The sequence below is a fragment of the Malaya genurostris genome, chromosome 2 (assembly GCF_030247185.1).
Source record: "Malaya genurostris strain Urasoe2022 chromosome 2, Malgen_1.1, whole genome shotgun sequence".
NCBI classification, from domain to species: Eukaryota; Metazoa; Arthropoda; class Insecta; order Diptera; family Culicidae; genus Malaya; species Malaya genurostris.
This window is the reverse complement of record NC_080571.1, coordinates 340,586,759-340,609,484: the sequence shown is the minus strand read 5'-3', so window position 1 is coordinate 340,609,484 and position 22,726 is coordinate 340,586,759. Positions and strand designations below refer to the sequence as shown.

The following is a 22,726-nucleotide window of genomic DNA, read 5'->3' as shown; positions in this document are numbered from 1 at the left end:
TGTTTATTATCAGTACCTCGTGTGGGATCACAAATGCTATTAACAAATGTACACAACTTTTATTGCCATTTAAAAAGTGAATGATTTTTCAGTGCTCCTAAAATATTTACACTTGTTAGACTTGTTGCATTTTCCTACAGTAGCCGCTACCAATATTAGGTGCTGATGCTCCACTAGATTTGCTTACACATGAAATTGAGTCACTCACTATTACTTTGAAAATCGATTGCGTTCGTCAACTTTGATCCTATGACATTTTGTTTTTCGACTGCACCATAAAATAATGTAAAAGTAAATAAATAATGTAGTTATCTAACTTCCAGATGATAAGTGTCTATGTACAAGATATTGACAAGCCTGCATAATTACAAAATCGAACTTTGCCTAGCAAAAATATTCTAAAAAAATATAAAAACCCTCAATTAAAATTTGCAGGTAAGTATGGCAAATCTAATTTTTGCTGCTGTCTGTCATTGTGCGACATGCCGTTAGTTTACGTTTACTATATACAAAGGGTGAAAACTCACTTGAACAATCAGAGTTTGCAGAGTTATGTTTGAAAATAGATTTGGTTTCCTGTAATTGGGTTTCTTAAATTACGACCATCGAAATTTTGCGTTTGCCAAACTTGTGCTCACTGGATTTCCGGGAACAACATTGTCGCATATATCCTAATAGGAAAGTGAGTACTGGTAACATCTCAGTTGATTCAGCTGTCCAATCCTATCGACATGCTGCTGCACGGTGAGACCTGTGTTCATTCGATTTCCACAACCTCGAGTACGTTTTCTGAAAGAGATTATTCTGGAAATGTTAGACTTGTGATTGCTGTAAATGAAGTTGTCGCACAAAACAAAACATATGGACACTAAAACAGAATTAAAAACGTAAGAAGTTTCATTTATTTATTTAATTAAGTATAATCAACAAACATGATGCATGATGAGCTTCAAATCCGTGGCTTCGATGTCGTAGCACTGCAGAAACTTTGTTGGACGGGGCAGAAGGTGTGGAAAAGTGGGCATCGAGCAGCTACCTTCTACCAGAGTTGTGGCACAAACAACGTTCTAGGAATGGGATTTGTAGTGTTGGGCAAGATGCGCCAGCGCGTGATTGGGTGGCATCCAATCAGTGATAGAATTTGCGTATTGAAGATCAAGAGCCGTTTCTTCAAATACAGCATCATCAACGTGTACTGCCCACATGAGACGATACCCGATGACGAGAAGGAAGCATCTTACGCGCAGCTGGAACGAACCTACGACAGCTGTCCACGGCGGGATGTAAAACTTGTCATCGGCGACATGAATGCTCAGGTATGCCGGGAGGCAATATACAGGCCCGTGATCGGGCTGGAAAGCCTGCACGCGGTAACAAACGACAACGGTCAACGATGCGTAAACTTTGCAGCCTCCCGAGGAATGGTAGTTCGAAGCACCTTCTTCCCCCGCAAAGATATCCACAAAGCCACCTGGAGATCACCTGATCAACATACGGAAAATCAAATCGACCACATTCTCATCGACGTCATCAATGTCTACACTTACCGCAGTGCCAATATTGATTCTGCCCACTACCTTGTCGCGGTTTGTATGCGCTCAAAACTATCGATGGTGCACAATACTTGTCGCACAGGAACGCCGGCACTCAATCGCGAGCAGCTACGTAGCATTCGTACTGCAGAGGAATATGCGTAACAACTGGAGCTAGTGTTACCAACGGAAGAGCAGCTTGGCGCGGAGACTCTTGAAGACGGCTGGAGAAACATAAGGTCCGCCGTGAGTAGCACTGCTGCAACCGTTCTAGGTACGAGGTTATCGAATCGAGGAAATGACTGGTTTGACGGCGAATATCAGCAGTTGGTCGAAGAGAAAAATGCAGTAAGGGCGAGGGTGCTGCAACACCGCACTAGAGCGAACGAGGAACGATACAAATAGGCACGGAACAGACAGAACACGGTTTTCCAGAGGAAAAAGTACCATCAGGAAGACCAAGATCGCGAAGCGATGGAACTGCTGTACCGCGCAAATGATACACGGAAATTCTATGAGAAGTTGTACCGCTCACGTAGAGGCACGCCACAGGCCGAAATGTGGAGAGATACCAGTGGTAACCTTCTCACGAACGACCGTGAGGTGATCGACAGGTGAAAGCAGTACTATGACGAGGAGATCGGCAAACTAAGGAACAACAAAGCCGCGGGCAATGACCAGTTGCCAGGCGAGCTGCTCAAACATGGAGGAGAGGCATTGGCTAGAGCGCTGCACTGGATGATTTCTAAGATTTGGGAGAAGGAGATTCTACCGCAGGAATGGATGGATGGAGTGGTATGTCCCGTCTACAAAAAGGGCGATAAGCTCGACTGTTGCAATTACCGCGCAATCACATTGCTGAACGCCGCCTACAAGGTACTCTCCCAAATCCTTTGCCGTCGCCTATCACCAATAGCTAAGGAATTCGTAGGGCCGTACCAAGCGGGATTTACTGGAGCCCGTGCCACTACCGATCACATATTCGCGAAAAGACAAGCACTCCAGAAGTGTCGTGAATACAACGTACCCACGCATCACCTATTCATTGACTTCAAAGCGGCATACGACACAATCGATCGAAAACAACTATGGCAGATAATGCACGAATACGGTTTCCCGGATAAACTGACGCGATTGGTCAAAGCAACGATGGATAGAGTGATGTGCTACGTCCGAGTATCTGAGACGCTCTCGAGTCCCTTCGAATCTCGGAGAGGTCTACGGCAAGGTGATGGACTTTCTTGTATCTTGTTCAATATTGCCCTGGAAGGTGTGATTCGAAGAGCGAGGATCGATACGAGTGGCACGATCTTCCGAAAGTCTGTACAACTTTCTGGCTTCGCTGACGATATTGATATTGTGACACGTAACCTTGAGAAGATGACGGAAACCTACATCGGACTGAAAGCTGAAGCTAGGCGTATCGGACTGGCCATAAATGCGTCAAAAGTTGACGAGTTCGTGTATTTGGGCTCATTGGTGACCGCCGATAATGACACCAGCAGAGAAACTCATAGAAGTATTTTGGCAGGGGATCGTGCGTACTTTGGACTCAGAAAAACCATTCGATCGAGAAAGGTACGCCAACGCACGAAATTGACCATCTACAAAACGCTCATTAGACCGGTTGTTCTCTATGGCCACGAGACCTGGACTATGTTGGCAGAGGACCAACGCACCATCAGTGTTTTCAAAAGAAAGGTACTGAGGACCATCTATGGCGGAGTGCAGATGGAAGACGGAATGTGGAGACGGCGTATGAATCACGAATTGCAACAGCTGCTAGGAGAACCACCTATCGTACGGACAGCTAAAATCGGACGTCTACGATGGGCTGGGCATGTCATAAGGATGTCGGACGACAGCCCAGTGAAAATGGTTCTTGAATCTAATCCGACTGGTACAAGAAGAAAAGAAGCGCAGCAAGCAAGGTGGATCGATCAAGTGGAGGGTGATCTCAGAACCATCCGTGCCTTTAGTGGCTGGCGACGAGCAGCCATGGACCGAGTTATGTGGAGACGTATGCTTGATACAGCAAAGGACACCCCAGGCCTATAGCTGTTAGGTAAGGTAAGGTATAATCAACAGACACGATATGGTCCTAATTGAAGTCGATTGAAGTCGAATAATCCTAATGAAACGCGATTTAATGATCTCTACAAGCCAATAAAAGCATTGTTAGCACCGTAGTTAGTTCGTCGTAAAGGAAGTCGAAGAAATGCACTGTTGCGAAGAGTACAGGATCGGACGTTGATATTAATTTTTCGGAGCAAAGCAGGACAGTCAGTCTAATTGGTCAAAACATCTACTAAATCACGTTCAGCATTTCAACGAACTTGTAGTGTACCAATACATAGATTTTAAACAGTACACGCCTGTAAAATGTTTAGCCCTCCTTATCACAAAACCTAAACTACGAGAAGTTTTAGAAACGATATAGCTGATGTCAGTTGCTCATCAAGAAAGACACCAAGGTATTTAACACACGTCATTCTGACTATCGGGGATCCTACCAGAAAGTAATCAAGATGAAATGGCTCTTTTTTCTTCGAGAACGTAATGGTCAAGCATTTGTCAGGATTCAATTTCATACAGTTCAGTATAAACCATTCGGCAAAGCTTAGCAACTGACGTTGTAGAAAACCTGAATGTAATAGTAGATCTTAACGTCATCGGGAAACAATCGACGAGGGCCCTCTAAAGTAAAGTTGACGTCATTAAAGTACAGTAATAATATGAATGGCCTATCCTGCGGAATTCCGGACGAAGCGATAAACTCATTGGAAACGTAATGGCCGATTTTCACTGCTAAACGACGATTCATAAGATATGATTGCAACCATCGAATGATATTAGAGCCGAATCCAAGTATTTCCAATTTAGCAATTGTTATATTGTGGTTTATTATATCAAAGGCAGAAGAGATCGGCGTAAATAGCGTCTGTTTGTAAGGCTTTTGACATACCATCAGTCACGTAGCACGTGCATGACAATAGGTTGGTGGTTGTGGAGGCGCTTAGGCATAAAGCCATGTTGAGTGTCGACAATATAGTGTTTTGCAGTGGTTAAAAATCGATATCAGAACAACCTTTTGAAACAGTTTAGGAACTGCACTAAGCGATGTGATGCCACGGTAATTGTTCACGTCTTTTTTGTCGTTTTTCTTATACACTGGGAACATGAAAGAAGATTTCCATAAGTTGGGAAAAACTTCTTTAGAGAGTGACATCCGAAATAGTCGACAAAGGGTATGCCGGTAAGCCGTCAGGGCCAGAGAACGTAGAAGCCTTCATGAAAGCGATTGCCGTCCGAATAGAATACTCGACAATATTAATGAGATTTAACGAATTATTCGACTCAGGAACGTTAAACGCAGCGAAATAAATTTGTTGCGGGCTTAAGGTTTCGTTTGTAAAGGCACGAGAAAATTTATCCGAAAACAGCTGGCAGATTTTCCGCTTACACGAACCAGTAAACTCTCCAAACTTTATTATATAGGGTACTTAATTCAGACTCCTTCCTTTGGTCGTTCACGTGTTTTCAAAAAGCCTTCGGATTAGATTTCAATTTCCGTTGTTCATTTTTCTAGTAGTTGACATGGCAACGCTTGACAGTTTTTCTGTATTGTAATTGATCCATCTGCACGTAGTGATTACGCAGGTCGTATCCTCCATGTTTGGAATACCGTTTTAGGGAGGCTCTTTTTTTGGTCTTTTTCAGTTGTCTCACTATGGTGGTCAGCCACGGTGGATGCAGGGACAGCCGTTTGGATCGTTTTTGATATTAAACTCACGAAGCAAAGCGCTATCATCAAAGCACGTGACAGCACTCGTCGTACTTCTAGTGTGTCAAGACCAATCAGCTATCCGCGACCTTCATAGCTCAGCAGTTGATGCGGATTATTCCAAGGTGTAAACGGCGAACAACGAGTTGAACGAATCATTGTTGAACAGACGTCATCCACCCACACTTCGGTTCGTTCGCTTTGAGTCTCCGGTTGTGCTTCACAGGGGCAACTATTGCAGTCAAACAATATTCCGAACTATCAAGTTTATGCAAAAACACAGTTTATAGATGTCGGCAGAATAACAAAACAATAACATTATAGCACGGATATCGAATACTGATAAGTGTATATTCTCCAGCGCTAGGCGCTTTAAAACAATGACGAGTCCCACAAAACAACAATAATAACATGATGCAACAGTACAAACAAAAAAAAAACAAACATGTAATAAACTGAATGTTAAAAACTTGTCCTAGAATGTATTCTTACGCTGTGGCTGCTGTTGGGCTGCCGGCTTCCGCGGGGTGATCGTAATACCACTTCCTAGTCGCTTCTGTGGCTGAACCAGTGTACCCTTGAAAAACAAAAAAAAAAAACAAATGTGTAAGAATAATTGCGAACAAGATGGAATCTTTCGTTCGTTTCTGCTTACCTGATTGAGCTTTTTGGGGGCAGGCGGCTGATAGATAGACCTCACTTCACTGATGGTGATGGAATTGTTTTTAGCCTTCAGACTGTCTATCAGTGTTGGTTCTGCCTTTCGCTTCCGTACCGTTATACTGCTGTTCGTACCAGGTGGTAGTGTTCGAATTCCGCTAGTGCCTGCACCGGGTCCCGTCGAGGTGGTGGATGCTGTGGTTCTCATCGCTGGTGACACCGTTGGACTGTAAGTTAATGATAACAACTAGTATCAATGTCCGTTCAAAAAAAAATGAAAAAGGATGGTTTTAACCGTTCCACTCACATAGTTCGCCTCACATTGCCTGCAACATGCTGTTTCACAATCATGTTTGGACCTGGAACCACTTTCCGCACGGTGGCTGCCCCCGGAATGGTTTTGGTTATCACCAAATCTTGCTTTCGTCCTAAACTACTACTTAGGAGCGCAGGACTCATCGAGGCGGACGAAGAAGCGGGGGCTGAAGTACTGGTACTGATTGCACTGATGGACGGATTGTTCATAGCAATCCGCTGACCAGTGCTGGTAATCTTCGTTATACTAACACTATCCGACAAAGGTGAAACATGTTTCGTGACTTTCGGTGCACTACTGGATATGGTGGGAGAAGAAGCAGTAGTAACAGAAGCAACTTTTTGCTGTTTCGGATTGCCCAATGATGCCGCAGGCGATGCATACAGTCCCACTGGATGGGCGTTCTGCTGTTTGGCAGTTGCCGTCCGATGTGGATTAGGGATCAACTGATTTTTCTTCGGTTTAGCAACAACTAAATGGCTTGTGCTGCCGCCACTAATTGAACTATTACTACCACCAAGATTCATTCGTTGTTGCAGTTCGCGAAGCTGTTGGGCTGCTATCGAACCACGAGGTGTGCTAGACTGTGGTCCTGTGGAGTTGGTGGTAGGGGATGCACTGGTTGACGATGCGGTTGGTAGTTGGGATGATCTTTGCTGGGCATTGAATGCTCCTTGTGGTGACGCCTGCGTGTTGATGGTTGACATTTGCAAAGACTTAGCACTGGTTATGACAGGTACCTGTTGCCTCGGTGTCGGAGTTTGCATTCGACTGGCATTATTGGATGGTGCTGCACTGGCCAATGGAACTCGCGTTAAGGGTTGAAGCACTCCTCCGGGGGGAGGTGGTTGTCTCGGGAGATTCGATAGTGGCGATGGTGTAGCAGGCATTCGAATTTGCTTACCAGTGGCAGATCCAGTACGTTGCATCAAGAGCCCGGAAGAAACTGCTTTTGGATTGCCAAAACCAGATGGAGCAGCTTTCATACTTTCCACGTTCTTAACGGCTATCGTTGGTTTGGTAGCTAGATTCGTTATACTTTTTGCGCTCAGCATAATATCTTTGGACTGGTTCTTTTTCTTTTCTTCCGGATAGACAATGCCCATGTTTATTTTCTTAACTACCTTCTCCTTGTCCTGTGGATTTGCGGGACCTGCGTTTATCGAGGATGGATCGCGGACAATGATATGCGGCCGGGGGACTCCATCATCATCGACATCGTCATCATCGCTAGCAACGATCGTAGTAGTTTTAGTGCTAGTAGTAGTACTAGTAGTAGTAGTTAAAGGAACTGCTTTCGGATTGCTAGCTTCTTCTGGCTTCGAAGTAGGTGAAGGTCCACTGGATCGCGCTAACGAGGGTGAGGGTGTGGAATATTGTCCAGTCGTACTGGGAGTAACATGTTTGCCGACTGTGGTAGTGGTTAATACTGGTGAGGGGTTGGCCATCGTTGTTACTGTAGGGTTGGGCGTACTTCTTTGCGGTATTGATATCGTCGGAGCCGGTAGAGGAGAACTCAAATGAGAAAACGGACCAGACGATGCAGCAGATGACATCGGCATCGGTTGTTCGTTCAGCATATTTATGAGTGCCGCATTACTGGATGTGCTGGGAGCTTGTGAGTTAATCGGCGGAGGAAGCTGTAGAGGTGGATGTGGCAAAGGACTACCGCTAGGCACATTAACAGGAAATCCGTTGAACTGTTTCAATGAATTCAGAGCGTTGTACGGAGATACACCCATCGACGTGGCTGATGTGCTCGTAGAAACTGTAGGGGCGGTTGTTATCGAGGCAGTACTAGGGCTCATACCACTGGACATAGATTTTGCGTAAAGATCCAGAAGACTTTGTAGTGCCACAGTGGAATTGTAACTTGTGGTTCCAGCAGGCCCCTGACCGTTCATGGCTGCAGTGTACGCAAAATCCGGTATGCCTCCTGACGAGCCGGGTAGATTGTAATTCGGAAACGGTTGTTTGCCCATTATCGAGGAATAGCTCGGATCGTTGATCATCGGAAACGGTTGAGTACCGTAAGGGTACATCAGCCGATTAATACTGGATCCATAACCGAAATCATTTCGATACATATCCGCCAGCGTTCCCGAAAGACCAGGATAGTTAATTGGTGGATACGGACCAAGCCCCGAACCAGGTGCCCCAGGAAATCCAGGACCCAAAAAATTCGGCATCATTCCCAAGCTTCCCAAGTACGATGGTTTGTCATTGTTTTGGATTTCACGTTCGTATGCCGCCCAAGCTTCTTTCTTATCTTCCTCACTTAAATCTTGCTCCGGTTTATTCTCCAGCAAGGAATCGTGCTCATGATACTTGAAAACACATGCCGGGAAGTTTCTTAGCAACGAAGCTAGCAAATCATCTGCTGGCAGAATGGGCGTTTCTCGTACCTGGTCGGCAACCTTCGACAAGTTGTACAACTCGGCCAACTCCGAAAAGCTGTAGTGTCGATCAATTTGCTGCTCATCGACGACCCGAAAACTCATCGCTTGCTTCGTAACCGATCTGGAATAGACCTTCTCTTCCATGGTTCCCATTGCTAGCAACCGATATACGTAACATTTCCGCTTTTGACCCAATCTAAAAATTCGGAAAATATTTTGCTGGTCACTGGACGGATTCCACGAAGTGTCCAAGATGATAACCCGGTTAGCTCCAATAAGATTTATTCCTTGTCCGCCGGCTTTTGCCGAAATCAGGAAACATTTGGTTCGCTTGTTCGACAAATCGTTGAACGAAGTAATCATCTTATGTCGAATCGTTTTTTGCGTTTTTCCATCCAGCCTGTAATAATCTATGCCCGGTTCCCATGGTCCCTTGAATGAGCTGAAACCGTACGCATCGGCGGCGGGATCATTCTGCTGGGAGTGTATCTTGGCCATAAAATGCTCCACCACGTTCAGCACCGCAACGAAGGCAGAGAAGATCAAACACTTTTCACCCCGTTCCTGGCATTGTTTCAAAATTTCGAACATGACCCGCAGTTTGTTGCTCGGATACAGCGACTCCAGATCATTCGCTTCCAGATGCCGACGCCACCAGTCGTTAGTGACCGACAGTGCACCGGATGCGATATCATTGTAGTCGTCCGGTCGATCATCGTCCGAATCCGGTGTCGACGTTAGACGAAACCGGGCGTCGCGTTTTGTCTTCTCCTGTACGGCTGTTTCCCATGCCTTTTCGAGCACCTTCGGATGAGTCCATATCTGAAAAGGTGTAATGAATAAATAAATAAATACTCGGCATTTGCCATTCAAGAATTTCGATACGGATTTCCGAACACTGTCAGTGCGTGAAAATGGCAATAAACGAACGTAAATTGTGCCAGTGACTGCAAGAAACCAGTGTCGTCAGGATTCTTGATGAGATGAAATAGCTTAAAATCATTGGCAAAAGATAGTTTCATGCACTTCAACGAAAAATTCAAATCGTTGAGATATATAAGAAATATGAACGGCGTCAGATGGCTTCCTGGGGGGGACTCCGGAGCTTGCGATGAATGATGAAGTGACACAGTCACCTATTTTCACTGACATTCTGCGATCCGTTAGGTATGATTCAAGCCAATGAAGTAATGATCCGCTGAATCCTAGCCTAGCCTGTTGTGAACTATAAAATCCAGGACTATTATTTCGAATAGTTTTGATACGACACATAAAGGATTTGTCGCCTTTCTTGTAAACAGGAAAAACATAAGAAATATTCCATGACTCTAGGAAAACTCCGCGTTGAAGTGAGACATTAAACAACATCGTCAGTGGTACAAGAAGGCTTCTAGAGCATTTTTTCAACACTAGTGACGGTATACCATCAGAATCTGCACTTGAAGATATTTTCAGCTTTAAACACGCAATGTTAACGGCAGCAGTCGTAATGCTAGGGTGAGGACCAATCGATGAACGGAGTGGAACGTTACTGGCAGCCCTTAAGATTTGTTTAGTTAAAGTTTCATCCGAGAAAACACTACTTAATTTAATACGGAATAAATTGCTAATACCAGCAGAGGTTGATGCATTCAATTCACTAAAGGACATGTGAGTTGGTAATCCAGATTCCTTTTTTTGGTCGTTGACATGATTCCAGAAACGTTTAGGATTAGTTTTAAGATTGTTCGGTGCTATTTCTTCTGCTCAAGATAATTGAAATTACCATTCAATTTCGAGGACATTCCATTCAATTTTGTATGACATTCTATAGAAAAACTTGTGACGAAAATTCTAAGTACATTCGTATGATTTTCCAACGTGTAGTATCCTCAGTGTAGAGAACGATCTCACCAGTATCCTGCTTTGCGAAACGACACACAACTACTGAAAAAATAAAATAAACACTCGCGAATTTGCGGTTTGTTGTGAACCATTTTTAAATTTTCAGCTTGTATCACACGATTTACTTGTAAATTTTCACACATTTCATACTAATATGATAACACCGACAATTATATGTAGATGGCGTTTCGATCGGTTGACATAGTTTAATTTTGCGCGATAAATTCGCTGTATCTGTCGCTTGAACATTTTTTAGTTTCGTGTATCAGCATTATTCAATAAATAACTCTTTTAAAACTTTTCACTAATCAACACACACTAGCCTTAGCAGCACTTAAACTAACTGTTTCGACCAATTACTTTACTATAAGTTGTTTGATACACATTGAAATTAGACTTTTTTGCAACACTTAGGCACCGCATTGTACTCCCAGTGATGCCAACTCTCCCCATGAAAACATCAAGTACAACATACCAGTTCGCTTTCACATCTTATCCAAGTCAGTTGATAAAACAAAACCGCTTACGTTGGGGGACGGAAGAAATCAAGTACAGTATTGTGTAGTGAACAATAGAACGATCTCGAAATGAGTGAACCAAACGAACAAAAGCTCCTGCCGCCACAACGAAAGAATAAAATTATTGTTGACTTCAGACAGTGCAAAATTCTACCTTCGATACGAGAACTTGAAGGTTAAGGAGTGCATTCACTTCAACGGTTCAAAACGTACTAGTTCTTTTGAAAGAATGAACGAGCTATAGTTCTTTTTTCAAGAACGGTAGTTCCTCAGTTCAAAATCGAGTAATCTTTTTTTTTGTTTTTTGAGCTTCCTCAAACTTTTTTCAAGAACGGTACTAAAAATAAAGTTTCGTCACGAAACCTCAGTTCTACTTCGAGGGACCTTTTTTCCTCGCTTATGCTTACAAAAGTAAGTTCTCGTTTAGTCTTTGAACAAACAAACCAACTATGAATAGAACAAACGAACGGCTCTGGAGAACTAGTTCTTTCAACAAAACTCTGCATCACTGAACGGTTCTTTGAATGAACTGTTTTGTCCATCTCTATTGTGCACTATGTGGAGTATGAAAACATCAATTACAACATACCAGTATATATGGAAGATAGTGCTATAGAAGTGCGTCTGTATATTCGCAATACTATGTCCCACTATGGAGAGTTCTTTCCATTGAAAAAGAAAAATTGAAGAACTTTTTCCCCGGTATTCTAAATGGCGTACGTTTGTTACGCATGCGCTTGAAGAAGCTATCACCCTCATTCTTGTTTACGTCCGTATCGACCATACGACGTACGGATACTTTCGAAAAAAAGCAAAGTCTTGGTAGTACATTCCTGTAGTGGAATTTGACCTTCTGTTTCAACAGACTTCGCAGCCGATTCAGAGTGTACAGAACCAGTGCATGGCTGGTGCTACGATTCTACTGACACTACGAATCCTTCCGGGTCGGGGCTCGAACATACGACAACTGGTTTGTAAGATCAGCGCCCTATGCATTGAACCGCCAACCCGGGACGACGGATACTTTCGAACGAATACGAAAAAGGTATTTTTGTTTTTACTCGAATGAATTCGAACGCGACTCGTTTGCCACAAAATATTCAAATATCAGTAAACTTCTTCAAATAAATGCTAAGCCTTGATGAAATCAGTCCAATTCTTATGATTATGTCAGTTTAGCTTCAAACAATACGTGTATTCAAACATCATTCGTACGAACATCATTCGTACGAACATCATTCGTTTACGGACGAATAGACGAAATGCCGTGGTTTCGATTTGTCAGTTTAATGTTGCGAATCAACCGTTCGAACACATTGAAAAAAGCATGTGTTCGTCGATACGGACGTAAGCAAGCATGATGATACAAAATCAGCGAAAAAAGCCAGTCAAATAACCAATGATAACCAAAGATTTTTAATTACAACTAAAATCTGTATCGGAACTGATAGTTTAAAGTTGGATGGGCGTTGTTTTTTGTATGCATGTACGATGTTTAAAAATGTGATTTATTCGAACGTAAACGGAAATACGAATTTGATATACTTTCGAACGTGTATACCTTCTTATGTGATTTTCGGCCAAGATACAAGGGTTCCGTGCAAATCACTTGTTACCTATGACAATCAGATGGCCACATGTCAATGTTGCCAAAAATCTGTTCATTATGGTCCAGCCATGTGAAAAGCTGGACAAGAAGATACAGCAACCCCAAAAAACCCAAAAAAAGCCATCAACAACATAGTCGCAGCTCATGCAGAACAAGGTACACCAGCTGCAGCTAACAACGCACCCAACACCTGGTCAAATAAAAGTAACAACGATGATTCCACCAACACAAGTGACACCGAACCAATGGATGGGAGCGAGAATAGCGAATCACTGCCCCCCTTAAATTGCTGGCTCTCCTTCAAGCAAAATTTTTTTTTATTAGTGTTAAACGACCACGACGTTAATCTTAAGTGCATATGAGCCGAAATAATAAATCCTAATGAAAAAAAAAAGTAAAACAGTTCTCCTGCCGCTAGCTATCCATTATACCCCAATACGGAGAGATAAACCTTCTTATGTGTTCTTCGGTAAGGCCACAAGTCTTCCACGTAAAACGCTTGTCACCTACGACAATGTCAATATTTTAACCAACGTATTCAACACGATACAACAAACTAGACCAGAAGACATCCGCACCCAAGAATCATGGTACACTGACCCCAAAGAACTTCAGTATTTCTGTGATAATCATCAACAACAATGAAACATTCTCATTAACGAAACCATCTGTATTAAAAGTAGAGCAAGGTACGCAATATCCAGCTAACGACGCACCGACCGCCTGCGCAAATAAAAGTAATATGTGATGTGAAGAACTATCCATTGTACAAACAGCTAAAATCGGACGATGGGCTGGGCATATCACAAGGATTTTGGACGACAGCCCATTGAAAATGTTTCTTGAATCCAATCTGACTGGTACAAGAAGAAGAGGAGCGCAGCGAGATCGATCAAGTAGAGAGTGAGCTCCGAAACACCCGTGCCTTGAATGGCGGCGACGGCCAACCATGGACCGAGCTATGTGGAGACGTATTCTTGATACAGCAAAGGACACCTCATGACTATAGCTGTTAGGTAAGGTAAGGTAAAGTAAGATGTGAAGTATGCGTCATATCTGGAACTAAACAGTAGAAGACAAGAAACTTTGGCAATTGCCGACATTCAGAAATGGAAGCAGGAATTCAGTGGATTCATACTTGGATTTTTCTTACTGGAGTACTTTACATTCTTTAGTAAAGTGTAGTAGATAGTGCTCTATTCTGTTCAATAGAAATGAAGGTAATCGAATTATTTGAGGATGTATACAAATTAACTGCGTATGTCGGAACGGTTGCAGGTTTGAGGAATCTGGTAGAAGTTGCGTACATTCGGGAGTTTTGAAGATGTATACAAAAGAGAATAATTATTGGAGGAAATACATGCAAAACGTATTCACAATTATTGAATCTGTGTACAACGGTTACAAGAGCTAGTTCTTTCGATAGAACTATCAAGTTCTGAGCGGTTCTTCCTTCGAATGCCACACGTGTTCTAGACTGGTGCAGGTAACAGATACTATCAATCTCCCAACACACAGCTCAAGGTTGGCCCGATATGGTTTATGATCGAAAAACCATAGAATATTAGCGTTGTCTGTCGATATTCGTACAGCGAAACGCCAGAACAGCAGGACTAAGTATGATTCTAATATTACCTTTCTCAGCGAAGTATAATCAGCTAACAGCTTAAACTTCTTTCCTCTCGCACTCTCTCCGATTCCCTCGCCGATCGGGGTAGTATATTCATTCATCTGTAGAAAAACTTCGTACATTTTTTCCTAAAACAAACAAAACATTCGTAAACATTGTGTTAACAAGTTCATCGTCGGTGCATGAATTATGCATTTATGTAGTAACAAAAAAAACAAAATTAAGACTGCACTTAGCAGGACTTACTTGTACGGGTGTTAGTGGAACGAATAACACATACTCAAACTTTTCCGGGAGGAACTCCTTCAGCACCCCCGCTTCTCTTCTCTGGAAACGAAAAAAAAGCACTCGAATAGGTAAACAACGAATAGGACTTGTACCAATTAGGCATACCTGAACAAATTTTGAAAGTTTGTTGTGCAGCACGTAGGATCTTTGCTTCATAATTTTGATTGCCCGACTGTCCGAATCTTTATGTTGGCCATTTTTGATCGGATTGGCGTAGAGATTGTTGAACTCTCGATCACTTCCCAGAAAAGAAGGTTTGATGAAATTAACCATACAGTAGTCTGAAAAATAAGATATGTAAAAGTGAACTTGCTTCGTCAATTTGGTGCAAAAAAAACTAACATTCTTTCAAATTGTTCTGAATGGGCGTTCCGGTCAGCACAATTCTTCGTCTAGTTTTAATTTGCGACACCGCCCCGCTGATGGCAGACTTTTTGTTTTTAATTTGATGTCCTTCATCGCAGATAACCAGATCCGCACCCGGATCCAGCAGGTATTCATCCACTTTTTTCTTGACGAATGCCGCTTTCGCCGCAAGGATATTCGACGGCGTTCGTTTACGTTTCTCATAGTTCACGAGAACCCGGAACGCTTCGTAACCAATTAGCATACAACCGCATCGACTAGCTGTCGAAGAAAACCAGTCGCTGAGCACCTTTAGCTTATCGTTGACGTCGCTGTTATCGGGGAAATAAAATACCTTCAGCCGTGGACCACTTTTCAGTGAGCCCAGCCAATGCTGGATTTCATCGCTCCAGTTCATGACGGTACTTTTGGGACAAATAACCAACACTCGTTTGGTTTTCAACTGCGGATAACGCATTACCGTGTGTAGCACAGTAATCAACTGTAGTGTTTTACCAAGGCCCATACAATGCGCCAGAATACACCCAGAGCCAGGGTGTTTATTGATGTAATCAATGCTTCCGTACGTATTGTCATACATGAATCTTACACCTTCCCGCTGATGAGGTTTAAGCAGCTTTACGATATCCGGATGGACGCAAATAGCTTTGCCCGTTTTCGAATCGTAATCCAACACCAAATTGCTTTCGTCAGGACCCGGCGTGAATGAAGTTAGGAACTTTTTCAAATTCTCATTTTTCTTCCTCAAACGCGATACTCGTATTTCTTCGTCTTTCTGTGCCGTCTTGGTTTCATCGGCTAGTTGATCTTGAGTTAGCATGGTTCGTGTTTTCCGCTGCTTGTTTTCTTTTTCGTCCACTTCGTTCGTAGACTCTTCTACCTCGGCCTCACTTTCCGAACTCAGACTAATACAATCGTCTTCCTTGGTGTCTTTCCGTTTTAACTGAGGAGTCGCACGTTTGGCACTGACACTGAAATTGAAGCCTTCCAATGTTTTCTCCTTCATTTTTCGTTTGGGTTGGAACATTGACACGTCTAGCAGTTCGACGTCCGAATCCTCACTGACAATTTTTTCCGAGCGATCCGTAATGGAACCATTCTCTTTTCCAAGGGCTTCTTGCTCACGGTCCTTTCGTAGCGTTTCGTCAACTTCTCGAAACATTTTCTTACTGAACAATTGCTTATCGATCGGATCAATGCAAGTTGTTTTAGATATTGCAGATTTACTTTCTTCCGTCTTATCCTTGGTAACGATGACGGTGGATGATTTCTCATTTCCACTTTTTGCCGAATCTGTTTTCTTGAGACGGTTCTTCATCTTTTCCATGGCTTCCTCGTTATCCGGTTCCACGTCGTCAGCGATAAAACTTTGCTCACTTTCTTTAGTTTTGTCAGCTTCGGAATTGTCCTCAGTGCCAATTCGATCCAGATCTTCCGCTTTCTCATTGTCGTCGTCCTCCCTTCGATCACTGGCTTCGGTTTGTTTTTCATTTTCATCCTCACCTTCCTCACTATCTGGGTGTTCTTTGTTCAAACTTTTCAGGAATTTTTCCATCAAAATAGATCCAGCGGAATCATCAGAATCACCATCCCTGTCTTGACGAAGTGCCTCTACCACACTATCCTCGCTACCAGAATTTGGATCCGTGTCACTACTACTTAACTGGTTAAGCATTTGATGCTTCATATTTTCATTGCACTTCTGAAGGAACAATTCTTCCGTCTCCATGACCTCGGTATCACTTTCGCTATCATCTGACTCGGGATGGATTTCGACATCATTCAGAATATCGTCCATGATTCGACCCTCTTTCTTTTTCACAATAACAGGTTTTTTCTTTACTTCCTGTGGCTTTTGTGGGTATGCATTTCTCGCCACTTCCAGATTGTCCAGATTGCAGAGTTTATCAATTTCCTTTTCCCGTAAATTATCGTAGTACTCTTCCAGTTCCGATTCGGTCATGTCTTCCAGAGCCCTTTCCTTTGGTTCTTCCTCTTGCTCTTCTTCTACCGTTTCATCATCACTTTCAATGGTTTTACCAGTCTTCTTTGGTTTTTTAACCACTTCCTTCTGCTCTCCTTTGGATTCTACTACCTCTTCTTGTTCGGATCTAACCTCTTCTTCGACCAAATAATCTTGGACAACTCCTTCCGCTGCAGGTAGAATATCATCCACATCGAGCAAAATATCATCCACCTGTGGTAGAACGTCCTCCAATAGCTCACTGTCGGATTGCTCTTCGATATCTTTCCGTAGTTCGTCATTCACTTCTTCGAGTACCTTTGGTCGATCTAAACTGTGCATGCTCTGCGATGGTGATATGTTCAATGACAATTCTTGTTTTACCAACCGGGGGGATTCATTATCCTTGTCCGTTTCCATTCTAGCATCGTCAATTTCATCATTCCCGTAGTCCACACTGTCCGTACGGATAATTCGCTTCCGACTAACCGGTTCGGAGTCGTTCTCGGAGAATGGTTCATTTTTCACTGAAATATCATCCGGTGCACTTCCAACGGCAGAAGAAATAGGAGATTTTGGTATCAAAAATTGTGACAAATCGGGTTCAGATGACTCTTCTTCCTCTTCTCCTCCTTTCGCATCCAACGAATCAATGCTGTTCAAACGTTGAACATTTCGTTGTCTGTGGGGCACTATTTCCGAGTCCGATGCTTCATCACCTTCCCGGGTCGAAGTTCCTTCCATGGAACGATTCAGAGATTCGAGAACTTGATTTTTTTTCAGACGCTTATTTTTCCGTCGATTTTGTCGCCGTTCGAAAGCTTCGTCATCTCCGGAGTCGTTTTCATGTCTGGCAGAGCCAGAATCACTGGATTCGGCTGCATTAGAGCCACACGAAACGGCACCGTCGGATGAATCACTGTAGACTGCTTCTACAGAAGCTAACGAACTCAGCAGTCGTTTCTTGTACTTTTCGTTCAGTGCTTTCGCTTTCTCCGCAGTAAGCTTACGTTTTTCGGTCTGTATCGCTATATCAACCCGTTGAACTGTTGAAGTAGGTTTTTCATCAGGTCGCACCTTAGTTGACAATCGCTGCATGTCTCTGCTAAGACTGGTCATGAAATTTTCAAGGCGGTCATGCTCATCATCGGCCGGAACTTCAACATTCTGCTGTCGACGTTTCTCGATAACTTTATCAAGCCAAACGTGGCACTGTTTCGTTAATAACGCTCCATACGCAATCAGATCATCCACACATGCAATTTGCAAATTCTTCGAACTCGTCTGTTCACCGGAATTCAATTGATTCTCTGTGGCAGTTAGTAATTCTAATTCTGGCATGAGTTTATCACTATCGACATCACGATCATCGTCTATAGTGGTCTGCAGTGTTTCATTCGGAGCACAGCTGTTTGCTTTATTGATATTGCTAATGCTCATATTTTCGAGTGGTTCGGACCGATCTGGTGACAACATTTTTGACAAATTCTCCGTTCTGGCTTGCTCTGTGGGTTCTTCATCTGTAGAGCATACTTTAGACTCATCCATGACAGCCGGATCGTTAGTAGTTTCATCGGTTTTGTCACTAGTTTCCGATGCTAGATCGGGCAGTGAACGACACTCCATTGGTTCCGAACAATTTTCCGAAAGGGCTATCGAAAGATTGTCTAATTCGTTTGATCTATGTTGAGGCGGTTCATTGGCTATGGGAAGCCCTGACACAGCCGTATCAGCAGGATTACAGGGCAGTGCTGGTGATCCAGACCTCGACAAGACCTGTTGAGAAGGTTTACCTTTCGTCGGTGGTACTGTATCTTTTTCACGTAGTGATAGGATCTTTTCTTTTAGAGAACGACACTGCTCTTCGATGTCGTCTATACTTTTGAGCTTTCGGTCTATATCGATGGCAGAAGAATCTGCTTCTTCCAGTAACCTTTTTGAGAGGTCCACGAATATTTGCATATCTGTTTCTGGTTTCTCATTGTGTGAAATATTAGCCTGGACTGGTTCTTCACACGTGTAGGCATGATCATTTTCTACCGGTGTTTTATCTTCGTTAGGGCCCTCCTCTTCAATAGGAACAGGGCACTGTTCCATCAATGACAGAAGAACACAATCTTCTTCCCCTTCACTTTCAGCTGCATCTGAATCGAGAGTAATAACTTCACTACCGAGATTGTGCTCATCGTGGGCAAATAACTCCATTTGAGGACCAGCCTCCTCGTCTTTAGGAAAGTTTACTACTGCTTCTTCGATATCAATTTCATCCTTAATGGTAATGTCATGAATGCCATGAACGATTATCTGATTACTGTTTTCGATTGCATCCATCGAAGCGGATATTTCTGTTTGTCCAATACTGAGAAGTTCCTGTGTATCCAAACTGAGGTCATAACTGACCACATATCGTTGATCTCCGACATTTTTAGTATTCTCGTTTTCCTCTGTAAGATCTACATTTGCCACAACACTTATACGGTCTTCTGATTCAGTATGCGAAACATCACCAATCGTCTGTTCCAATAAACTTGCCAAATCAATTCTTGGTAACACATGCGAGCTATCGCCTTCCATCCGGCCCGCAGCGTTGTTTATAACGACCGTTTTGTCGGTGTTTTCGATTGCGGTTAGGTGCATGAGCGAACCGGAGGCTGTTGTGCGCGGAAAAACGGAACGGCTGGCCAATGAATCTTGGTCGCCTCCGGAGACTTCTTCGTCGTTCTCGTTATCCGAAGGAATAAACACGTACTCGTCTCCGTTCTCCATGTTCATGTCGTCCATTTCCGTTATTTCCAACCCGTTGAACAGGTCAGGCTCTTCGACGACTGCAGCCCTACAAAATTTCAAACCATTAGTAAATATTAAACATTTTAGCATTTTAACTTGATTCGTGAGAAAAAATTACATTCCAATTGGAAACTTTACAAAAACTAGTCACTTATGTCGTTTTTTCGTTGATTCCACTCGCTCGGTGCCAGTGTTTTGCCCTGACAGCCGAACAATGAAACGGTTTGGCAAAGTTTGGTTTGCACGCTTGCTGCTCGGAAAAGAAAACGGGTGCAGAATAGTTGCCCGCGAATTGCCCCGAAAGTGCATTTTTTTCGTGCGGTGCAAATCAATGAAACACAGAGCACCTGTTTTGATTGTCCGACTGCACGAAAAATGCACGAACAAACAAAACACTCCACGGGTGTTCTCAATGAAAAACGATATAAGAATTCTTCTTGTACGCCCTACCAAACACAGGAAATAGTGGTAAGCGTATTTACTGAACTCAAAATTAGGTATCTCACAACACCTTAGCTTTCGTTTGGCACCACTGTACCGATGGTCCGCGTTCCAACAAAGCAACCTGAAATTACTACCGTCATGTACAAGAAGATGATGGCTCGGGTAAAAAGAAAAGCAAAACAAAAACAACCGGAGCAAAAAGAATATGCGCGTTGCTCAATTTTATGCCATGGAGAGGTTGTATGAGAAAAAGGTACAGAATTTTATGCTCGTTTTTTTTATTGTTCCTTCGCCAGGCATCGTCATACACTCATAAACGTGGAAGATGTTGTCTCCTGCCCCGAGAGGTGCGCTCCCCTCGACTTGAAGACATTGAACAAAAAACCAAGCATTTAAAGGAATATTTTTCTCTCAATGGCAATATCCAACATACCCCGTTGGAACAAGTTTTCATGCGTGTTTGTTGACATTAGGACAAAACACCCGAAAACAACTGCACCAGCGATAATAGTATGCGGAGTTGTGAAAAATCGATATTTTTATGTTTATAATCCAAAGACAAAAAAACCACAAATTAGGCTATGCAGAGTTCGTATCCTTACATTTTGATTCGACATCCAAAATCGCGTTCCGTCTTTCATTGAACACAATAACTAATCCTGCCAGCGGGTTTTATTTAGCAACTTTCTTTTTATATTCTCGACACGAACAACTGGTCCGGGATTATCACATACAGCTCCACCTATAAATCCAGGGTCGGTCGAGAGCTGAGCAAACTGCACTAATACGGGAAATGATTCGTTCACTTTTTACTGTAGCTTGCCTTTCCTTTCAAGCTCTTGTGTCCACACAATTTCTCTGATGAAGTTGGCGCCTTGAAAAATCATACACCGTTTCGAAGAGCACTTCGGCAACACGCAAACAATGATTTTTCCAATTGAAACTATTTTTCTCGTCGATTACCATCACTTCACATCATTTTGTCGAGTGAAACCACCGATTTTCCCGAAAATATTTTTTGCACTTTACCGACCCGACACACCGCGAAGAAAACTTAAGATGGAGAATGGCTGTTTGCTGCTATTACCGTCGTCGCGCGGAGACTTTTTGCTTCTTTTTTGATGCGCTCCGTTTTCCATTGACAGGGGACGACAACGACTACTGTGAGGATGGGTATGCGATGTTTTCTTGAGCAAAAACATTCAGATTCTTACTCAGGCAAACACACAGAGCAATGATTGATATACAAAAGGAAATTCAACAACACAATTAGTGGAAAATATCACGCTTGTTATTTGAAAACGGTCAAATAACCAATGGAATTACGAATGAGCATTTTAAAATGGTTGTATCACAGAAAACAGATCTACAGGCTCGCATGTGAACTATGAGTAAAATTTCGACACTTTTTTCGGGACCGCCCGCACATAACGGTTAATTTTTATTTTGCTGTTTGGTTAAAATCAAATTCTTTTTTTTTTTGTTTTATTCCGATTGAGTCCACGCGTGATTTAAACGACATGGCACAAAAATAATCTTACACTTACGCAAATCGTATGAGATTGCTTCGGTTGGAATATTCCTATAATAGGCAGGAGAACTTTGTTATCGTTTCGGAACGTAGTTCGAGCCAGTATATCTGTTATCTGTGGTTATAAGTTTCATGATTTTTTTCGTGAAAGTTTATACATCGATCTGTTGAATTACAAGTTATTGTTCGACCTAAGTTTATTAAAATTATGTGAAATGCTTTAACCTAAATCAAACAAGATAAAAACATTCAACCGCTGATAAGAAAGTCATTTCAACGTGAATACGTCCTACTTTACTATGGAGCGCCTTTTCAAAATTCACCCTCTGGGAGTTTAATCGTGAATATCTCTTATTGGATCTGACGTATCAACATAATTTTTTCAACATGATATTTTCTGTTGAATGACATAATCACACATACTTCAAAATTAAAGTTGTCTGAAATATTTGGTGACCACGAATATCAAAGAGGAAAACTCATGACGCGTGTTTGCCTTTCTCGTGCCCGAGCCGATGGTTTAGATGTGATAAGTAACAATTCACTTATGCGTTATCTACTGGGTAGGTATAAAAGGTAAACTTGATATTTTCGTTCATTCTAGTCTGGGGAGTTGATTGAGTAGGAAAAAAAGCAAGTGCATCTTAAGCACCTCATTTCGGTTGATTCTGATTCAGATCTACATTACCAGTGTGAAGAATTCAGTTTCAGGTTTAGAATCCAATTCTAGAATTAAGCTTTTAGTTGCAGCAAACTATAAACATTAAATTTTCTGAATATAAAAATTGGAATGGAAAATAATCAGTTAAGTGAACCGTTCGCTGTGCGAACTTCAGGATATGTAAGTAGTGCCAGATATTTTATGGTTCAGGAAACTATTCATATTCACGTCAATTCAGTTATGTCTCATTATCCAATCACCTTTTAATTACTATTCATAGAATGTAACGTGTAGTCAATATGACGCAACAAATCAATAAACTGAAAAAATGATTTACACAAATTTACGTTTTGT

The 22,726-nt window shown here is 42.5% G+C and overlaps 2 protein-coding genes across 2 annotated transcripts in view; one reads left to right on the top strand and one right to left on the bottom strand.

Annotated features, from left to right (window-relative positions):
- Positions 1–22,726, top strand: part of LOC131429366 (uncharacterized) — a 28,893-nt gene that overhangs the window by 1,842 nt on the left and 4,325 nt on the right. Inside the window, exons 3-6 of the mRNA XM_058593442.1 lie at positions 6,046–6,205; positions 6,832–7,105; positions 7,388–7,724; positions 7,830–8,062. Of these exons, the coding sequence (XP_058449425.1) occupies positions 6,046–6,205; positions 6,832–7,105; positions 7,388–7,724; positions 7,830–8,062 (1,004 nt within the window). The remainder of the gene's footprint in view (positions 1–6,045; positions 6,206–6,831; positions 7,106–7,387; positions 7,725–7,829; positions 8,063–22,726) is intronic.
- Positions 21–21,338, bottom strand: LOC131431805 (uncharacterized). The gene is made up of 9 exons (XM_058597701.1): positions 20,783–21,338; positions 14,963–19,782; positions 14,726–14,901; positions 14,579–14,659; positions 14,338–14,460; positions 6,284–9,513; positions 5,972–6,203; positions 5,809–5,893; positions 21–789 (listed from the first exon to the last, which is right to left on the bottom strand). Coding segments are annotated over exons 1-9 (8,781 nt in total). The 5' UTR covers positions 20,785–21,338; the 3' UTR covers positions 21–757.